The sequence below is a fragment of the Phaenicophaeus curvirostris genome, chromosome 1 (genome assembly GCF_032191515.1).
Source record: "Phaenicophaeus curvirostris isolate KB17595 chromosome 1, BPBGC_Pcur_1.0, whole genome shotgun sequence".
Lineage (NCBI taxonomy): Eukaryota > Metazoa > Chordata > Aves > Cuculiformes > Cuculidae > Phaenicophaeus > Phaenicophaeus curvirostris.
The window spans coordinates 43,462,736-43,483,096 of NC_091392.1; the positions used below are offsets into that span (position 1 = coordinate 43,462,736).

The 20,361-nt window shown below is 46.9% G+C and overlaps 2 protein-coding genes across 5 annotated transcripts in view; one reads left to right on the top strand and one right to left on the bottom strand.

The window, feature by feature from the left end:
- SYNGR1 (synaptogyrin 1) overlaps positions 1-20,361 on the bottom strand; it is a 360,929-nt gene that overhangs the window by 110,583 nt on the left and 229,985 nt on the right. The window lies entirely within an intron of this gene.
- On the top strand, positions 742-20,212 carry CBX7 (chromobox 7). 4 transcript variants are annotated; one of them, XM_069855584.1, is made up of 7 exons: positions 742-880; positions 2,922-2,965; positions 7,290-7,355; positions 7,868-7,934; positions 8,552-8,891; positions 10,958-11,089; positions 11,265-17,998. In XM_069855584.1, the coding sequence occupies exons 1-7, from the start codon at positions 812-814 to the stop codon at positions 11,285-11,287; spliced, it is 741 nt and encodes a 246-aa protein (XP_069711685.1). In that variant the 5' UTR covers positions 742-811; the 3' UTR covers positions 11,288-17,998. The 4 variants fall into 4 exon arrangements, with proteins under 4 accessions (XP_069711685.1, XP_069711701.1, XP_069711677.1 ...); XM_069855576.1 differs by having other exon boundaries at positions 743-880; positions 10,955-11,089; XM_069855600.1 differs by lacking the exons at positions 10,958-11,089; positions 11,265-17,998 and adding an exon at positions 19,995-20,212.

Below are 20,361 nucleotides of genomic sequence, written 5' to 3' on the forward strand. Positions count from 1 at the left end.
TGACCAGTAGGTCCAGGGAGGTTATTCTCCCGCTGTACTTGGCACTGGTGAGGCCGCTCCTCGAATCCTGTGTTCAGTTCTGGGCCCCTCACCACAAGAAGGATGTTGAGGCTCTGGAGAGAGTCCAGAGAAGAGCAACAAAGCTGGTGAAGGGGCTGGAGAACAGGCCTTATGAGGAACAGCTGAGAGAGCTGGGGTTGTTTAGCCTGGAGGAGGCTGAGGGGTGACCTCACTGCTCTCTATAACTACCTGAAAGGAGGTTGTGGGAAGCAGGGAGCTCGGCTCTTCTCCCAAGTGACAGGGGACAGGACAACAGGGAATGGCCTCAAGCTCCACCAGGGGAGGTTCAGGCTGGACATCAGGAAAAAAAATTTCATGGAAAGGGTCATTGGGCACTGGCAGAGGCTGCCCAGGGAGGTGGTTGAGTCCCCTTCCCTGAAGATGTTTAAGGGACGGGTGGATGAGTTGCTGAGGGACACGGTTTAGTGTTAGATAGGAATGGTTGCACTCGATGATCCAGTGGGTCCTTTCCAACCTAGTGATTCCCTGATTCCATGATCCCTTTCCACTCGGACAGCGGGTCCCTGGCTCCTGGGGGGCGCTGAGGCGGGGCAGGGGGTGCTGCCGGGGGGCGATGGGGGGGGGGGGTGTCGGCGGCTCCCCCGGCAGCGGCCCCGCCCCCGGCGGGCGGAAAACGTTGCGCAGGTTCTGTGAAGCGGGGCGGGGGCGGGGCGGCGGGTAACGGGGCCGCCACCACCGCCACCACCGCCACCAGCGCCGGGGACAGCCTGGCCACCGCCCTCCCCCCCGCATGGAGCTGTCGGCCATCGGCGAGCAGGTGTTCGCGGTGGAGAGCATCCGCAAGAAGCGCGTGCGGAAGGTGGGGGACAACGCGGTGACAGCTCCCAGCCACCTCCCCGCCCCCCCCCCCCCCCTCCAAGACCCCTAGGGTGACACGGGTGGTACACGCGTGTTGGTGGGAGCTGGCTGATGCGGGGGGCATAGGGTTTTTGGGGGTGGGGGGTGCACGGTGTCGCTGCTGGAGGGGCTTGGGCGCCTCGTGGAGGTAAGAGCTGGCACAGGGAGAGCCGCTCTGGAATTCCACGGTGAGGGCAGGGAAGGGGGTTTGTGCTTACAACCCCTCCTCGTTCCCTGCTGCAGGCTGGGAAGAGTCATAATGGAATTATTTCAAAGTTCCTTACCCCCTCCTTTCAGTAAAACTATATTTTGACAGTTGTTCAGCCGCTTCAGCTGACTTTTGATGCCTTGTATTAGTGACAGGACTAGGGGCAATGGGTATAAACTGGAGAGGGGCGGATTTAGACTAGACATTAGAAGGAATTTTATCACGATGAGGGTGGTGAGGCACTGGGACAGGTTTCCCAGGGAAGCTGTTGCTCCCCCATCCTTGGAGGTGTCCAAGGCCAGGTTGGATGGGGCTTTGGTCACCCTGATCCAGTGGGAGGTGTCCCTGCCCATGGCAGGGGGCTTGGAACTGGATGATCTTTAAGGTCCCTTCCAACCCAAACCATTCTATGACTCTATGGTTCTATGATTCTGTGATTCCATGATTCCATGATTCTATGAATAGTAAAACAGTTACAAGATGAAGAGCTTTTCTTACAGATAACATACTGCTATGACACTAAGACACTGGAAGGGGTGTGGATTAAAACCAGGGATTTGCATTAAGCAAAATAATTCTGACTGAGGAGAGGGTTTGGAGGGGGCCAGCTTAGTGACTCAGTTTCCCCAGCTGTGAACACACCCTCCAGCCCCATGGGGCATTATGAGGATTAACCTGTAAGTGTGCAGCATGTAGGGATCCTCCAGTATAAAGTTGTTATGGGGCAGTGTTTTCAGACATTGGGAAGCTGATGAGACCCCCATGAGGAAATCTGGCTCAAGTACCTGAGTGCTTAGGAGAGAGTTTGGAAAGGACCTGGTTAGTGACTCTGCTTCCCCAGCTGTGGACTTGCTCTCCAGCCCCATGGGACATTATGAAGATTAACCCCTAAGAGTACAGCATGTAGAGATTCTCTGGTAGGAAGTTCTTATAGGGCAATGTTTTCAAACATTGGAAAGCTGATTAGCCCCCCATGAGGAAACCTGGCTCAAGGACCCGAGCGCTTTGCTTGCTGTGCTGCTCTGTAAAGGTATCTGCAGCTGCAGTAGTGATGGCACTTGGACAGGTGGTCATGCTGCATGCACAAAGGCCTCTGTCATGCTTTGGGAAGTGCTTAACAAGCCCCTCAGTGTAATATTCAAGATTTTAATAGTTGTGCTCATTGCTCATGGAGCCCTTGAACATGGTTACAGTTTTTATTCTTTTTAAATCTTGCACTGAGAGTCAACAAATAAAAGGGTAACTCTGCACTTCAGCTGTGAGCTGCTGTTTGCTTGGGTTGAAAGGCTGAGTGATTGTGATGGATGTGATAGTGTTTTAGTAAAGCATGTAGCAACTGCAAGGGAACACGCCAAAGAGATGCTTCATAGGTTCTGAAATATTGTATTTCTTCTCTCTGCTTAAAAATTTCCTCTGACACTTGCCTCTGGCGTACATCTCCCTCTTGCGTTTATGCATGCTGACTTCTTGTAGGATTGCCTGTAAATGCAGGAGCGGTTGCAGTCTTGCTCTCCGATTGGCTTTTGGGGTTCTGCCTGCTAGGCTCCTGCAAAGGTAGGATCCCAAGCTGGTGGTGGTTCACGCATGCTTAAATACCCCTGAGTGCCCATTTTCTGGGGAAAAAGGTATAGCAAGTGTAGTTGAATGAGGAAGTAGCTTTGTTTTGAAAATAAAGTGATGGGAAATGAGGTTTTCAGTTGCAGAGTTTAGTCCCGTTGATTGGTTGCATCTCCTGCTGTAGCCCGTATTCGGTTGCAGAATTTACCTGTTTTCTTCTTCCTTTTTCCGCCCTTAGGGTAAAGTAGAATATCTGGTGAAGTGGAAAGGATGGCCCCCAAAGTAAGTTCTGTTTTGCTTGTCTTTTGTTCTTTAATATTTGGTAATAGCTTATAGTGTACCTCTGCAACTGAGCATCTCATCGTTAATGGGTAACCTTTTATGCCTCATCCCAACAATGATAAACAAAAAGAGCCACAAACCAAAACCAAATCTCTTCCTGGAACGGCAGCTGAGGGATACAGCCCGTGTGTAAATTTATTCTGACTGGGTTTTGCCACCACTGAAATGTTCCATTGAGATGCTTTCTAGATACAAATGGTTTTAAATTCATTGAGTTCAACAAAGAATCCTGATTCTTCTGAACTTGAGGTGGCTCCTGCTCTTCTGAGTCAGCACCAAGAGGGCCCCACTTTATTTTTAGGGCTGCATGCAGGCTTTTAAAATAATAAACAAGTTGATGGTCTTGTTGTGTTGTTCTACTGCTTTCCCTCTTCAATTCACAAACAGAAAGGGGCGATGTTTCAGATTTATTGATTGCAGCCAAATGTAGTTGATCTTTGTCCTTTGAAAATTACCACCATGCCTTTGTTTCCTTGTCCAAAACCTGTTATTATTTTGAGTGCCTTTTATGCTTTTGCTTTGCTTGCTGTGTTGTAAAAAGGAAAAAAAAAAGGCAGCATTGGTGTGCACTGTTTACACATACTTCTCTTGGTAAAACACAGCTGCCTCTGAAGAAAAGTGATTGCTCTGTACCTAAACAGTCGGTAAAATGCTTTGAGGTTAAAAGGACTTGGTAACTGGAGATTATTACTGTTTGCTAGCAGCCTAGCTAGCTGGCCAGCCCAGATGGGGGCCTGTCTTTGGTCTTCTGTTTGCAACTCTGTGTGTACATACACGATGTGCATGGGTATGACCACATCACAAGTGCAGTTGCACTGCATGTTGCTAAGCAAAGGAGACTGCTTTTGCTGGTTCATTCTTGCAGCTGGAAAGCAAGGCCCACCAAGATGTGGTCCTCCCAGACTGTACCTGCTATCCAGGAAGTTGAAATGTGTTCTATGTGCCAAATCCTTGTGCCTAATCCTCGTACTTCTAGGGCGTGTGTGAATGTAAGTGGCTTCCCCTCACTGGTGGTGGTGAGAGAGGGTGACTTTGTACTTGACCATAAGTTCTGATGTCAAAGTGTCACCTTGTGCACTTGTTGAGCATCATTTGCCATACGGTGTCTGTCAGTTCTTGGACTGCTTCAGCCTGCTAAGTAGCCAAACCTAATTCAGTTGCTGGTAGAGGTTGGGAAGTGTATTTGTAGTCTGTGAGCGACCATCGTGTTTTTGCCAGAATGCTGATGTTTATCTCATTCTTCTCTCAACAAATGCATTGAGTCCTTCTCTTATAAGGTTACTTGCCAAGAAAGTGGGCAGAGGCATGGCATAATGTTTCCTTGGACAGAGCAGCCCTTATTTCTACTGCTGCCTATCCTTCACCTGTGCTTTGTAACTCGAGGAGAGCCAGAAACTCTCTTTTGGGAATTAAAATCACGGCCTTCTTCCCAGGGAGCAAGGGGATGTCAGTGTTCCCTCCTTTTGATGCTATGACATGTCCAAACACCTTCCCTAGCCCCCAGACTCTGAATCTGATGAGCACTGATTTTTTTTTCCCTTCCTCCTCTTCCCCTCCTCCCATTTTAACTGTTCACTGCTTTGAGCATTGAAGTCATTTTCATCCTGCTAGCAGTCTCTGTTCCTTATTCTAAAAGGCCTGTGATGGAATGCAGCACCACAAGCTCTTTGCTTCCAGTATATTCCATTTCCTCATCCCATGTAATATTTCTCTTCATTCCTCCCCCAACCTTGTCGCATTGCTCTTTGTAATCTCTGTACCGGTTACCCATCATTCCCATTGGAGGCTTTATGGAAAGGAATAAGGATAGGTCAGTAGTTTGCTGCTTTCCCATGCAATCAATATTTCACTGGGTTTTTTTTTCCTTTATAATGAATATTTCTTGTTGATGTCCTGCACCTCAGATTGCTGGATTGTCCTGCTGAAGTCCCGGAATGGAAGAGTTACAATCTGATTCTAGCTACAAGCTTGTTTACAACTTATGTTGGAGTTAAGAGGGGAGGGGGAAGAGGAGGAGTAGAAGGAGGGGGAAGGAAGATCATATGATCTATGTTTTCCAGAGTGCCTGCTCTCTGCAGTTCTGCTGCAGCCTGGGCTGTGTGTACCCCTATATATAGCTCTGTGTGCGTGTGCACGGCAAACTGAACCATGTTGGTTTTTTTTAACATGCAGTGTTTTGCCACTGCAGCGAAGCCAGAAACTGAGCTGCAGAGAAAAAGGCAACACCCACCAGCTTTTTGAAAAGCAAATCCCCGTTCGCCTCCTGCTCAGGAAAAGCAACCCAGTGTCTTTTTTTCCCCACTTTGTATTATTATTTTTCTTAAATTTGTAGAATGAGTGCCAGAATCCCTGCAGCTGGGAGGAAACATTTGTCTGTTCAAATAGCATCTTGGCTTTGACAGCTCACAGTCAGGTTGCTGCAGGAGGCTTGAGCAAAGGAGGGAGGGAGGGATTAGCTGGTTATGAAGACATCTGTGCTTAACTCTCTGATGTACGGTGCTCCTTAGGATGTCTGCATTTCATATTTTTGTTTCTCCCTTTTGTAAAAGAACTGTACTTTCATTTCCGTAAACATTCTCCAGGAATGCTCCTGTATTTCAGTGCCTTTCTTCTGTCTAATGGAGAGATGAAAGAGAAAAGCATTCCCAAACCACCTCCCCTGTGTACGTATATGCAAGTATCACGTGCCCTAATATAGCCTGCACTTCATCCAGAAACATAAACAGCCCAAAATGCTTTTCTGCTGTTTAAAGGCACTGATACAAATGCACCCTTGCCCACCTGCATGTGAATCCTCTCTGGTCCTTCTCCCCAGGGGCTAGGAGGGGCTTTGGCACCAGGCCCTGGACCTTGCATTCCAGGAAGATTAATGTTCTGAGGCATTTGGGTTTCAATCTTCCGTTCCTGGGTTTGAGTTGGGAGACCTTATTGTTCTCTACAACTACCTGAAAGGAGGTTGTAGAGAGGAGGGAGCTGGCCTCTTCTCCCAAGTGACACGGGACAGGACAAAAGGGAATGGCCTCAAGCTCCGCCAGGGGAGGTTCAGGCTGGACATCAGGAAAAAAAAATCATGGAAAGGGTCATTGGGCACTGGCAGAGGCTGCCTAGGGAGGTGGTTGAGTCACCTTCCCTGGAGGTGTTTAAGGGATGGGTGGATGAGGTGCTGAGGGGCATGGTTTAGTGTTTGATAGGGACGGTTGGACTCGATGATCCAGTGGGTCCTTTCCAACCTAGTGATTCTGTGTGAGTTTGTGTGGTAGAGGCATGCCTCCCACATGCCCTTTTCTGGGCAAATATAACCCCTTAGAAGTAAACATACAACGAGGACCACTTTGTGATCCTTTCACCTTCCATAATGGGAGGTTTTGGTTGTTTCTCCCCGGTATTAAGTACTGCTATGCCCTTCAGGAAGTGGTTTTGGCACTGGTTCCTGAGTGGGTTCAGCCCATTCCTGAGCATCTGACTCCCATCACAGATATCTGGCAATTGAGGAGGGAGATGGGGCAGTGAGTGACACTGTTCATAGGCTGCTTTCAGAGCATCAGGCTTATTTTGAGTTGTTTCAGTAGCCTGGACCACAAAGCAGATGGGCTCCTCCTGCACTGGTACAGAAATACCGATGACCTCTGCTAGATAGAAATAACCTGCAGGGGGAGTCGAGCCAGAGCAGGAATAGTTGGAAACTCGCCATCAAGTTGCCTAAGGGCCCAGGTCTAAACATGTTTGTTTGAATGGCATCAGTGAAGAAAAATTATACTCTTCTTACTTTTGGCTCCAGTGATTAGAGGTAATTAATAATGCAGGTGAGAAACCATACTTACTCTTTGAGCACTCTTAATTTAAGAGAGACCTATTTTTCAGAAAGCTGTATCAGATCACCTCTCATTGTTCCATGGGAATTGTTGAATTTGAGCGAGTGCTGCAGATGAGCCCTGTTTAGGCATTGACTTAAAATCAGCTTGCAAGTTTCTGCACAGGCTTTTCAAACAGCGTGGAAGGGGCCCTGGGAAGGAAAGTCTTCTCTGTTCTCCTGCAAAGAGCTGCTTGATGCTTGACCCTGCCTGTTTTAGGAAGGGGAGGTGGTGTCTGCGGGAACTTGGGGAGGGAATGGTTGGGATTCCTCAGAGCTCTTGCAATGTTGTGGCAGGCCCCACCGACCCTTGTAAAGGCAGCATCCAGGGCGTCAGTGTACTGGTAGCAGGCCTGCAGAGAGAATGTTTCATTAAAGTATTGTTTACTTTATATTCCTTATGTTTTTCTTCAGATACAGCACGTGGGAGCCAGAGGATCATATCTTGGACCCTCGCCTGGTAGTGGCTTATGAAGAAAAGTAAGGGAGCCTGTTCTTTCTCTCCCTGGACACAGGAAAAGGAAATAGCATCTTTATTTTGTAGTGTGTGTAATGACCCCTGTTGTCCCTACATCAAAGATGAGATGTATAGCAATGAGTCCTGCTTGGTCTTTGTACCCTCGGGTTGGCTGAGGTGGACAAGACAGGGTTAAAGCAGCCTTAATTTGCACTGATTGGAAAATGAGGCCAAGGACATCGAATCACTGAGCCAAAGAGCAATCAGCTTCAGGTTTTAATCAGGTCCAGGGCTGGACTAGAGTGATGCAAGGTGATGAATTTCTCTAACCCGTCCTTGATCAGCTGAGTCGGAGAAATTCCCTTACTGCGAGGCTTTCACTTCTACAAGAAGCAATTCTGGGATGTTTTCCAAGCCCACACTGGTCACCAGTGGGTTTTAATGAAGGAAAATGGGGAGCTGTGCTGTGAAAGGTAGAAGTCCTGACTAGATTTTGTGGTACTTAGTACTCGGTTTGATTTGTGTTCTTTCACAGGGAAGAGAGAGACCGTGCATCTGGCTACAGGAAAAGAGGTCCCAAACCAAAGCGCCTCCTGCTGCAGGTAGCCTCTTGTTCTTCTTTGTGTTTCTAACTTGTTAGCCGCTGTGCTGCTCCTCTGCTCACGGGGAGGTGGAAACTGTTTGCTGTTGCATGGTCAAAATTGGAGGTAACAAGCTAACACAACCACACGAAATCACTGGGTAGACAGATGGTTTTAAGCTGTTAGCTGAACAGCCAGCTAACTAGTGTTTAAAAAACCAAACCAAACAAAAAAAAAAAAGATAAACACCCAAACCAGCAACAGCTCTTGCTTTCTGGTTTGGGATTTTAAAAAATTTGGGCTTGAGTGGCTGCAGGCTACCTGGTTTGTATGCTCTTTTAATTTCAACCCTGGGCTTGAATTTTCTAGCATGTTAAAGGTAGCCATTGGTTGGAAGCAGAGTTCGAGCACACTTTGTTGCCCTGCAAAGCAGCGAATCCTAGGAAGCACCTGTTTGAGCTTAGACAGCAGTTGAAGAGGTGAGAGAAAGTGTTGTAGAGGCAGACCAACCTGTGCTAGGTCATCTAGATGCTCAGGGTCTGAACAAAGAATAGTTTCCTGGCTCCCAGGTGGAACCGCTGACCACTCTGACTCCAGAGATTTCCACTCTGACCCTTGCTGCGTTGATGTCTTGGCAGCGGCTGTATGGCATGGACTTGAGGAGTGCCCACAAGGGAAAGGAGAAGCTCTGTTTCTCTCTTGCGCGGCGGTTTGGAGGAGGAGATAGTAGCCTGCCAGGGACCAAGCCAGGGCAGGCAGAGTTCTCAGAGAAGACTGGGGGAACAGTCCTGCCATTCTCTCTCCGGAAGCAACGCAAAAACCAGAAGTACCTGCGACTGTCAAGGAAGAAGTTCCCCCGCATGGCAAGCCTGGAGAGTCGAAACTGCAGGCATGAGTTCTTCTTGAATGATGCAGTGGGGCTGGAGGCCAGGCAGGGCACTGAGGACTGGGAGGCCATGCAGGACACCAGCAAAGAAGGTAAGGCCGGACGTCCCTTGGCTGTGGAGTTCTGGGGCATGAGAAGGATGCTGTGCATGCTTCCTGCTTGCTTGTGTCATCCCGGGATTGTGCTTTAGATCAAGTCTTCAGAGCAGCTCTCCCTGGCTCACATTGTGGTCGTTGCCTGCAAGTTCCTTTACTGTTTGTATGAATAGCACAGATTAATCTGCTTTTTTTGATGCTGTTGTTCTCTTTAGTCTTATATCAGTGGTGCCTCACACAGAGCTAGAAAACATGCAGAAGATACTGCAGATTAATCCCCTCTTCTAGTTTGTTCCCAGCAAAGGTGACATGCAGGTGTAACAGTGATGAACTTTGCCTCTGTCTGCATATCTGCATGCGTTCAGACTGCTGCTCTGCTAAAAGCAGCTTGGCTGGCAGTGGACAAGCTTGGACACCAGCAACTCTTCTCACAGGGCTGGTCTGAGGAACATACAGGAGTGCTGCTAGGAACACATAACGCATTCCTCTGCCCACCATTTCCCTTTTCTCTCCACACCTCACATTCTCTAAAGTCTCTTGCTATAGAGCTATGTGAGAAGGGGATGAGGGAGATCAAGCGAGGATGGTGACTTCTCCTGACCCCACTGAGCAGGCAGCCTGGTTGTAGGCACAAGAGATGTCCCAAGCACATGTGGCATTTTGGGGAGGGATACTGGCATCTTGTGCAGGAGGGCTGTGGGATGTGCATATTGCTCTGAGTTACCAGGGAAACACTATCCCTGCAATACTGGAGCTTCTGAAGGCGTAACTTTCCTGGGGAGTGGAAAACCAGGGCTTGTGCTGCTTGTACTAGCTAAAGGAATCCTGTTACTCCTTGCTAGGAGTAGCTGCTAGCCAGGCTGTATTAAGCAGGATTTTGGAGAGAGGGCTGTGCTCTGGGAATCAACAATATCCCCTCCTTTTTTGAGAGGAGCTCGAACAGCACCCAAAATCCAGGGAAGCAGCAATGGAGCTAGCACAGAGGAACCTAGTGTTACATCCTGGCAATGGGCAAATGTGGGGGGCCGTTTCCCACTAAAAGCACTCTCCTCTAAAGCACCTGGGGATAAGAAGAGCACATGTCACTACAGAAACGTTTTTGTTCTCCCCTAGACACATGGCCTGCATGGAATTCTAGTTATTGTTAGAGGAGATTGGATTATTTCTGAGGTGAAAGTAGGCACCCTAGGTATTTGAGATAGATGCCAGGAAATACACTCTTAAGGGGCTCTTGTTCCTTGCCCTGTTGGGACAACAAGGTCTGTAGTACAGGTGTAGTGACAGGGAAAGGATATGTTTTCTTTCCTCTCTCTGTATTTTTGTGGCTGTCTCTGGGGGTTTGGGAGTAGTGAGGCTTTGGGTGGCAGAGAGAGTGATAATTACTCTTACAGTAAGAAAGGGCAGGGATGCTTGGGATTTTTGTATAGAGCTGTTGGGGAGGCAGGGGGATGTGAGGAAGGGAGAGCTGCCTCTCCATGAAGCAGTATGGATGGATTTTTGAGAGAATCATACCCAGGCTGCATTTCACTTGCAGTACAAGGAAGAGCCTCCGTTTTGGATCCCTTTGTCTCCCATAGGAGTATCTGAAGCGTGTAGCTAGGGGTTTGATTTTTTGACTTTTCAGCAGGGTAGGAGGTTTATAAGCAGGTGAGTTCCTCCTGAGTGAATGTGCTGTGTTGACGCTGAGCCACATTAGGGCCTGAGACAGGGTGAGAGGTATCAGGGAATTGTGGATGGTTAGATGAGCTGGGTGGTGTTATAAGGTCTTTTGGCCTCTGTGTAGGCTGCTCTGATTCTGCTGTGTGTCTGGACAATCCTGCTACTCTTTCCTTTTCCCGTTACATCCTGCAGCGATCCTCCATTTTCCCTTAGCCTCTGAGGGGAGGGCTTGCCCATGCTCCTTCTTGCCTTGTGTGTGCAGACTCAATACAGGCTGATTTCACCCGCTGTTTGTACAAAAGGAGGCCACTTTTCCATACTTCCCTTCGGTCGCGTCTTCCTCTTTCCTTCTCCCTCACCCTCTCTCTGCCTCTCACTAATATGATCTTATCCTTCTGCAGCAGATGTGGATGGCAGTCTCCCTTGGATTCCCACTGTGCCCCCCAGCGAAGTGACAGTGACAGACATCACGGCAAACTCCATTACCGTCACTTTCAGAGAAGCACAAGTGGCTGAGGGCTTCTTCCGAGATCGGAGTGCGCAGTTCTGAATCTCTGTTTTCAGTGCTCCCCAAAACCAGTGCTTTTAGTGTGGGACTAGGGAAGGGTTATTTTATCCCTTAAGAAAAAAAAAGAAATCCAAAATGTCTCCTCTTAAAATGTTTACAGAGACCTTAATTTTTTTTTTCTCTTCTCCTTTTTCCCCTTTCAGATATGCAAAAAAGGGCAGTGTAGGGAGTGTGTGTTTGTCATTGCTTTGTCCATCTGAAAAACTGACAGCCCTTTCCCTGGCAAAGACTCCCCTCCTAGATGTGAAAGCAGCAAGCTGAACAATTCACCTTTTATCCTGTTAAGTGGCAGCAGCTGCATTTGTGGGGAGAGGGCATGTGGAGGTGGAAAGAGAGCTGGATCCCTAGCCTGACGTCTTGTTCTGCAATTGATATCCCTTGGATAAAGATAATTCTCTCTGCGCTGCTCTTCCCACCTTCCTCCTCCCTCTCTTCCTGCAGCAGTGAGAGGCTATGGATCCTACCTGTGTAGATAACTCCAGCCTGTTAAGACTTTCTCGCCAGTGCTGTTTTCCCTGTGGCCTGCTGTCACAACTTCAGAACCATGTTTGCCTGTCTGTGGTAAGTCAGTCTTGGATCCATATAGACAGAAATTTCTCCCTGTGATCATTTACCATGCAGAAAGACTGAAATGCATCTCTGAAGTCTAGTTCGGTGACGTAAATTCAATTTGCCCTCATTAAAAGCTCTGAAACCCAGCACAGTCAAGATATACCATTCTGTGTACACTAAACAAGGTTTTCAGGCTCATCTTTGCTGTGTGAGGAATACTTTATGGAAAATGGGGTGTTCTTATCCTTTGCCAAATTCACTATTAATAACAAATGCTGCCCTGAAACTGTGGCAATAACTTGGTTGAAAACTGACTCCTCTCTCCTGGGAGAAGGGGCTAATAGGACAACTGAAGCATTGCCTGGCATTGCAAAGACATCCAAGATACTGGCACAGGACCAGGACACAGGAATTGGACAGAACTGAGCTAGAAATGGACCTTGATTAGCATCAAATTCCGTTCTTGGATTCCATTCAGAGATCCAAGGTAAACAGCATGTGGGGAAGGTATGTATTCAATTTGAGAAGGGGAAAAGAAAGTATTAATTCTTAGCAATGAGAATTCTTGGATTGTACTGCCTGAGTAATATACTTCCGTGACGCCAGTCTCCTCACAGTATCTGTGATCCTCTACTACTTTACTGATGGGAACTTCCCCTTGGGAGGCTTAAAAATCTTTGCCAAGGAAAGGGGTCTGCATTTCAATAGACCCTGCCTGATCTTGCACTTAAAAATGCCTTGTGCTGGACTGCTTGTGACACTTTGAGGTTTTTGAAGAATTATTGTATTTTGAGTTGGCATAGCGTCTGCTCTTGCACACACATGTTCTCTTCCAGTTTTTCGAAAGCAAACTTTATTTAAATAATAACTTAAATTTTAAATCTAGATCTTTTCCTATGGAAAGCAAGAAAAGTAAGTTAGAGTTTAAGGTGGGAACTGCAGGGCAGCATGCTGCAGGGTAGTATTGGCTACTGGCATGATTACTGTCCTTACATCCATTGTTTCCTCTCCCCACCCCACCTGAAGCATCTCTTATCTGCTGAGTTTATTCTTAATGAAGTTAGGAGCCTTCTGAGCTCTGATGTAAAGATGTGTGTGGAAATGCTCAACGTGTTCTTTTGAAGGGCTTGGCTGCTGGCCTGCAGAATTTGGAAGTTCTGGGGCTTCTGGTCCTCCGAACATCTACTTTTTGCAAAGTGTTTGGATTGCCCCTATGTTTTTTGTTAAAAGCAGGTTTTACCTCAGATAGGATGTGACAACTCGGTGTGGATTTAGGATTTCCCCTTCCATTTCGGAACTGTTTGAACAGGCCTGTCTTCCACTGTGTCACAGCAGTTTCAGGACCGCTATTAAAATCTTGAATATCTGGATTAACCTTTTGTCTCCCAAGAAAGTGACATGGGAGTTTTATTAGGGAGACATCTGAGAAGGTGAGAAGTGGAAGCTTGGAGGGGAAAATATGAAGCAGGAGGAAGAGTGAAAAGAAGCTTGCAATAGTTCACAGGAGCAAATTGATGAGTTAAGCATACAGGCTCAGGATGTTTATTGTATGTGGGTGTCCTGAGCAAGGCTTCTGAATCTGGAGTTGCACCGTATAAACAGGATCACCATCCATTGCAGGATGTGGGGTCAGACAGCATTGTCATCATCACCCTTGCAAACACCCACTCACCCCCTCATCTTGACACCTGCCAGATGTCCGCACGCCATGTGACTGTCCCTCTCTTGTGGGTTGTAGGAGGACAGGTAGTTATGGTTGCAGAAGCATAATATTTTAGTTTATTTTCCCAAAAGTCTGGAACTCCACCTCATCCTGCTGAAGCTTCATGGCATTTTTAAGATGTGGTTTCTTTATTCTGAGGCACCTTTGTCCTGTCTTTGTCTCAATGTACAAATGCGCCAAAAAAGCTTCCTATTTACTAAGGTTCCCAGCTTTAGCTGACATTGGTAGTAATACCAGTCCCACGGCAGGAAAGAGCTTGTCCCAATGAACTGGATTTTCATCCCCAGCTTTTCTGTCCACTCACCAGCTGAGACTTCTCAATGCTTTGTTTTGGCATTTCTCTTTAAACATCTTATCCTCCTCTTGCAGTGCAGTTTTCAAAGACATCTGGTGGTCTTTCAGAGAGGATCCACCCACAGCTTCGTATCTTAATCATTTTTTCAATCAGGCTAGCTTGTGTTCTGCTGGTGACTAATCATCTCACTACACAAAGTGTTGAACAAAGTACCTGGCTGCCATGGTGCTTTCTGTAGAGGTCAGTGAGGAGTTAACCCTTATCAGATTAAGATGCAACTAGTTGCACAGGCATGGGTTTGGTTTGTGTGTGCGAGGAGGAGTTTGTGGTAGGAAACCAAGCAGCTACTGTGTTGCGGTGGACTTTTTTTTTTTAACATTCATGAATTCTTGCTTATCCTAAAGATCTTTTTGAGAAGATTTTTTTCTCTTTGTCTTTTTAAAATGTGGCTCTGTTCCATATTGTCTGATGACATATCGTTGTAAGCTTCCTTGGTAGATCTGGTCTTCAGGGACTTTAAAATTAGCATTATTTCACTTCTGCAGGTGTAGAGATGGGGGAGGGGAGTTACTTGTGATGGTGAGAGAGGTTGTCTCTGTTTGTCTTTTCTCCCCAATACCACCCATCTGCAAGTTCATCCCAAAATCTAAATATTGAATTGGAACCTCTTGGGCTAACATATCATGAAAATCGGATGCCGTGCTTGGAGCTTCATTTAAGCATTCCATTTGATTAGAGAAGCCAGAATAGCATCCAGCTGAAGCTGAGTTTAATAATTCTATTTGAAGCATAAGCTGAGAATAGAAATGGTCTAACTCTCCCATATCTCATTTGGCTCCATGGCTGTAAACAAGAAAAACAAACTTCGACCAGTGGAGATCACTGAAATGTATGCAAGGAACAAACTTCTCAAATAAGAACTGTTCTAACAGCCATTCTTACAACTGTTTTTCCTTGTGAGAATTTACCAGTTAGGGGGACAGAAGTTTTTATTTCATAGATCTTCTCACAGTGAACTCGCTGTATATATGACAGAACTGAGGGGCTTTGTGAGGTTGGAAAACCTTTATTGTTAGCACTGTGTTTTAAAAAAAAAAAAAATGAGGGAAGGACTGCCTGTGTTCCTGGACGGTTATATCCTAGATGTTATTGCTGTGATATATAAGTGATGCCTTGGAACAGCAAGTTTTAACACGTAAATAGTGGCATTAAGTAGCCTCGTCAGCTCCTGCATGCTCCTTATTGTCTCGCATTTGCTTGGGGGCCCTTCTGCTTGTGAAGTCAGACCAAGGTGGTTGGTTTTTTTTTTCTTTTTCTAGCAAGGCCAAGATATTATTGTGAGAATGCCCCAAAGCAGTTCCATTTGCCAAAATAAGCCCAGATTTGTTAGTGAATTGACCCTTGCTTATGTCGGAGCCTCAGACAGAAAGAAGCTTATTGAGAAATGAGTGGCCTTTTTTTGTTGTTGTTAATGTTGTGAAACTGTCCAGAAATTGTTCTTCTGGTGTTTTGTGACTGAATGTACAAAATTGTTTGTTCACCTCGCAGGGGGCCCTTGGCCCCAGTACTGTTTCCTGCCATACGCCAGCTAGTGCTGTTTGATGGTTTCACTGGAATAGAGAACAGGGGCCTCACACAGGTCAAAAAATAGGCAGGGTAGCTCATGCAGGACCCTTGGTGGTAGCCACAACAGAGGCCAGGGTGCGGAAGACAGCAGCGAGCGCTGTCAGCCACATCCATGTGCAAAGCTAATTCTACCACCACCTCCGCACCCTGTTCCTCTCCTCTCAAGCTTTAAGTTTGTGCTTTCTGAAGTGGGGAAAGTGCTAAAAGCTGCTTTTCTAAAGCTAATTGATATCTACCCATCTTCTGTTCCTCCCTTGCTTGCCTGGAGTCTAGGAAGAAGAGGGCAGTGGCCTAGGAAAATAGTTGGGGCAGCTGCTTTTCAGGGAAGGAGTTGCCTCAGAGTTGCTCTTGCTGGGCAGTTGAGGACAGGTCTTTAAATGAGTGATCAATTGAGAGAGAACTCATGTTAGAAGTGCAAAGAACTTGCAGTGAAGCTGATCACATGCATCAGTAGGTGAATGCCCATGAGAGTTCTCAGTGGGGCCCTGTGGAGCAGACATAGCCGTTTATCTATATGTCTTTTGCCTTTTGGGAAAGCAAGGGGAGTGGATGTGTATATTGACAGGTTGCACGGGGGAACTTCTACATGAGAATGTACAGCGTTGGCATATACAGGTAAAGGGAATGTTGGGTTTGCCATGCTTGTGTACAACACCTTTCCCCGAGGGCATGGTAAACTTATTTTGAGACAATAGTGTGTGATCAAGAGACCATGTTGTCCTCTGCCTGCTGAACTTACTGTCCTCGCAGAGAAAGCATGAGCCTTCTGGGTGTCGAACCACTTGGATTCCACCCAAACAGCTGGTCAGGATGGGAAGGCCTACAAAAAAAAGCCCCGGGACAATTGGAAGGAAAGAGAAACAATCAATTAAAATTGAAATCAGACCCTGCAAATCCTTCCCTTTAACAAGCATTTCCTGGAGTGATGGCCCCTTTTTCTCTTCTACCTCTCTTTCCCTTGCACTCTTAATTTCTTCAAGTACAGTGGCTTAGCAGGGAGCAGGTGGAAGATGATCACTAGTTAACTGGGAATTGTAGAGAGGAGCAGAGCTCATGGGAGCGGGTAATGGCTGATAGCTGGGAAATGGATTGCTACTAAGTCTGGATGGAGTAGAAGCTTTGCTGCTAAGATTGTTTCCATCTGCTGTGGGCTGCTTGGCAAAGACGTTAGGGGTTCTTGTCCGAGAGTGCCCATCAGACTTTGAAAGGAAGAGCTCATAAGACCATTAGGGACCTCTGTCACAGCGGATCTTGTTATCGGGGTAGCATAGTTTTGACTGGGAGGGGAATTTTGGAGGAAGAGGAGATGAAAAGACTTTTTTATTATTATTGTTATTATTATTTAACCAGAAAATGTAGTGTCAGCACAAAGAAGCTTTTTGCAAATCTGTCAAAATGTTAAACAGCTTTTTTTTTAAAATTTTTTTTTTTTTGCTTTTAAATCTGAAGTATGTTTTGAAGCACTTTGGAAATGCAAAGCACTAGGAGTGCTAAGTACTCCTTATCGTCCGTCTAGAAGTGACATTCAAAAAGCAAAAGATGTATCTGTTTTAGGCCACTGGCTGCTCCTTATCTTTTTCCAGAGCTGCCACCCAGCCCTTTGCCTCCCTCCCATGGCTTAAGGGGAGTGTGCTTCACTGTGCCAAGTGAACTAGGCTCCCCAATGGAGGAGAGGAGAGGAGACTTGCCAAGTCCCTCGCTCGCCTTCAGGGTGCAAGCTGGCTTCCTCCCTCTCCACCTCCTTTGTCTGAGGAAATGGAAAAATAAGTTGAGTTTCAGTTTGAGTGGCCCTAGTCTGGAACTACAACCACTGCTTCCAGCTCTGGAGACATCTTTATACAGAGTTTCTTGTCTGAAAAACTGCACCTTACTAACTTAGTTGAGGAATGGAGACATATGTGTCTTTCTGCAGGGAGTGGGGAGAGGAAGGGAGGGTGAACCAGGAGCTGTCTTCGGTAACTGCTGGATTTTTCCAGAGGCCATTTCCTCACCTCATCTCCAACTGAACAGCAACAAAAGAACTAAAATAATTCCAATGAAGCTTTTGTTCTGCATATCTCAACAACCTTTTGAGCAGGCTAAGATGAGAGATTTCTTTTTTCCTCACCTAGCAAGCTCTACAGTTGAGGGAACACAAATTCTTTCACTGGGTTTTTTTTTTCCCCTCAGTGTACACGCATCATTTGGACTCTTTTGCACATTGACTCATCTGATTTGATTTGCTTCCTTTCTGTTGGGGGGGGGAGATGGAGGATGGGGTCGGTTAGAGGGGAGGGTCCCCAATTATTTTTGTTCTTGTCTCTTCGGTTGTTGCTGTTGTTTCTGTCAGCACGCTAGAGTATCCGAGTCTTTGCACACAGAAAGCTTCCTTTTGCACAGAATGAGCTTCTAGCTTTTGTACAGACTAATTGAATGTATTGGGAGGGGGGGAGGGAAGGGAGTAAACCAATTCCAAACAAACCAATCGGAGTATAATGCCTTTTCTGAGCGAGTATGTGCTGTAAAAGGAGATTGTAATAGTGAAGGGAGGGCAGGCTCAAAGATAATTTGACACAAACTGTGGTTTTATTTTTGTACTGATAAGGATAAGAGACTGTACAGCATCTATTTATTTAGATGATTTATGTGGTAAATGTTGCAAACAAAATTATTAAAATATTAAATATGAGAACTAACATTTACCTAGTGGTCTCTTTGTGTGGTCATTTACCTCCCCTTGCTTTAATTCTACTGCTGAATTCTTTTTCCGCCAGCCACTTCTATTGATGCAAACATGCAGTATGGCTGGAACAGGAGTGGAAAGTGTGTGTGTGTGTTTGTGTGTGTGTGTGAAAAAGATCAGTAAAGAAGGATCAATGAAGAGTGAAGCCTGCAAAAGGCTGTTTCTGACATTACGTTGATTTGAGGTGGTTGGGCTTTTATTAATTTTTAAGCCACCTGGAAAGTTAGACCTGGACAGGGGTAAGCTGGGATGACTGGTCTTTGATGGGTTAGAATTTGAAGAGCAGAAGGCGGATGGCAGGGTGACTGCTACTCTAGGTTTAGGGAGTTCTTGAGATCCGTGTGCAATGCTGTGGTGCCAGGACAGTGCTTCCAGCACTGGCTGGAGGAGAGTGCTGGTGTGTTCTTTTATCTTGTGTCTTGTGAGGATAGGAAAATCTGGCCTGGGCTGCCAAACATGCTCCGCACTGGCTTCCAGCAGGGAAGACCACTCTCCTCCAAGCCAAAGTCTCCAACAGATTTGCCTACAAGGCTTTCAAGCACAGCAGTTCCTCAGTGGAGTTCGGCCCCTGATTCACTGCAGCTTGGCAGGAGTTATCAGAGGAGCCTGAATCCTGGGACTGCTGATACTCCATGAAGAGAATCCCAGTGTCATTTAGTCTGTATTGATCTAAACGTAAGTTCCTCAATGTATGTGTCTCTCCATCTTCTGTCAGGGGGGACGCTAGCCATTAGTCAATGTACCTTAGCAAGTGGATGATGCTGTCTGAGATGTCTCTGGATGTAACATGGGGGTGAGCCCTGCATCCAAACACAGCTATGACATCAATCACAAAACCACACAAAAGTAGAGGGGGCTGGGATGTGTTTCCCCAAGTCAGTCATGGCTCAAGGAAGCGTGGTTAGCTCTTGCCTGCATTACCAAAGCATAGTCAGCGTGCTTGCCCTGAGTGAGGGAGGCTGGATTCCAGCCATGGCATCAGAGCAAGACTCCAGCCAGCCACTTAGGTTCTGGCAGCAGCTAGTGAGTCAGGTGAAGTTGTAAGAAGCTGCAGTGCAGAGTTACAGGAAAGCCTACTCCAGAGATTGTCTATTCCTACCCCTGCCAATGCTGCAGAGGCTGGCTGGCACTAGAACCTCATAACGGCTTGTCCTTTCACATGCATGTGTTGGTTGGATTAAAGGTTAATCTGGATAGGACTTACTCTTTTTTTTTTTTCTCTAATAATCTGTTGCCATGCTGCCCCTCTGATCTGTACAGTGCAGCCGGTTTGCCTTGTGCGGCTCTGCTGACAGGATGCCTGAGAACAAGGGCACTCAGCCACACCTCAGGACGTGCCCCTGGGCCCCTGCTACGGTAGGCAGCATCCAAAAGGGCAGACTGGATGGTCTGAGCAGCTCGGCACTCCAGGAGAACTATGGAGTGAAACAGAGCGTATGGCAAGCAATGCCAGGAAAACCGGCAGTCGCCTGCTCTCTGTTCAGTGCCACTCACCTTCCCTGCTTTTGGTCCTTTTCTTCCCAGTATTTGGCTCACCAAGCAACTGCTTTTGAAGCAAGGATGCCAGAAACACAGGTGGCTGGGCCTGCTCTGGGAGCTCATGCAAGCTCCAAGGATATAGTAGTACCCCAGTGATGTAGGAACTGTATGAACTCCTCTGGGCCTTCTCCTCTCAAAAATAAAAATATAAAACCTTAGTGGGCTGGAGATGTGGGGGTTCTGGCCATGCTGAGCCATCCGTAACTGCTGCACAAGGAGGTGCATGGCCAGCTCTGAAGAGTCTTTGCTCTTCTGTGTTTCAGAGCTGTAGCTCGGAAATCTCACCACATTTTGACACAGATGACCATAACACCAAGATTTGCTTAGAAACCAACGCAGCATTTGCTTGAGGGGCTGGGGTGCACATGGCTGCACCAGCTCCTGGTGCAGGTGAGGGAATGACCATTTCTTTACAGAAATCTGCTGCTCCTGACAGCAGTCTCCCTGAAGCAAACAGCAATGGAGTTGGTTGATCAACCTTTGGAGTTGTTAAAATGGAGATAAGCACTGCTACTCCTGCCAGGTCATGGACCCGCGAAAAATGAGCCTGGAGGTAACTACCCGTTTTGAGCAGGTGAATTTCCCATTACTATGTGCCATTTAAAAATAAAATAAAAACAGAAATGTTCTTGCACCTCTGTCTCTCCCCCTACGCTCATGCATCCCTTGCCAGTGATTCTGGTGAGAAAGGTCTTGTTGCTGCCCTGAGTAGGCTTCTTGGTGCTAGCAAGAAGTGCTGTGGCACAGCCTACAGGACCAGGGTCTTGAGGGCAGCAAGGTGCC

Coding starts and splice junctions, on each gene's coding strand:
- CBX7 (XM_069855576.1), top strand. CDS start 812: ATGGAGCTGTCGGCCATCGGCGAGCAGGTGTTCGCGGTGGAGAGCATC. Junction 7,356..7,867: donor GTAGTGGCTTATGAAGAAAA/GTAAGGGAGCCT, acceptor GTTCTTTCACAG/GGAAGAGAGAGACCGTGCAT. Junction 7,935..8,551: donor CAAAGCGCCTCCTGCTGCAG/GTAGCCTCTTGT, acceptor ATGTCTTGGCAG/CGGCTGTATGGCATGGACTT.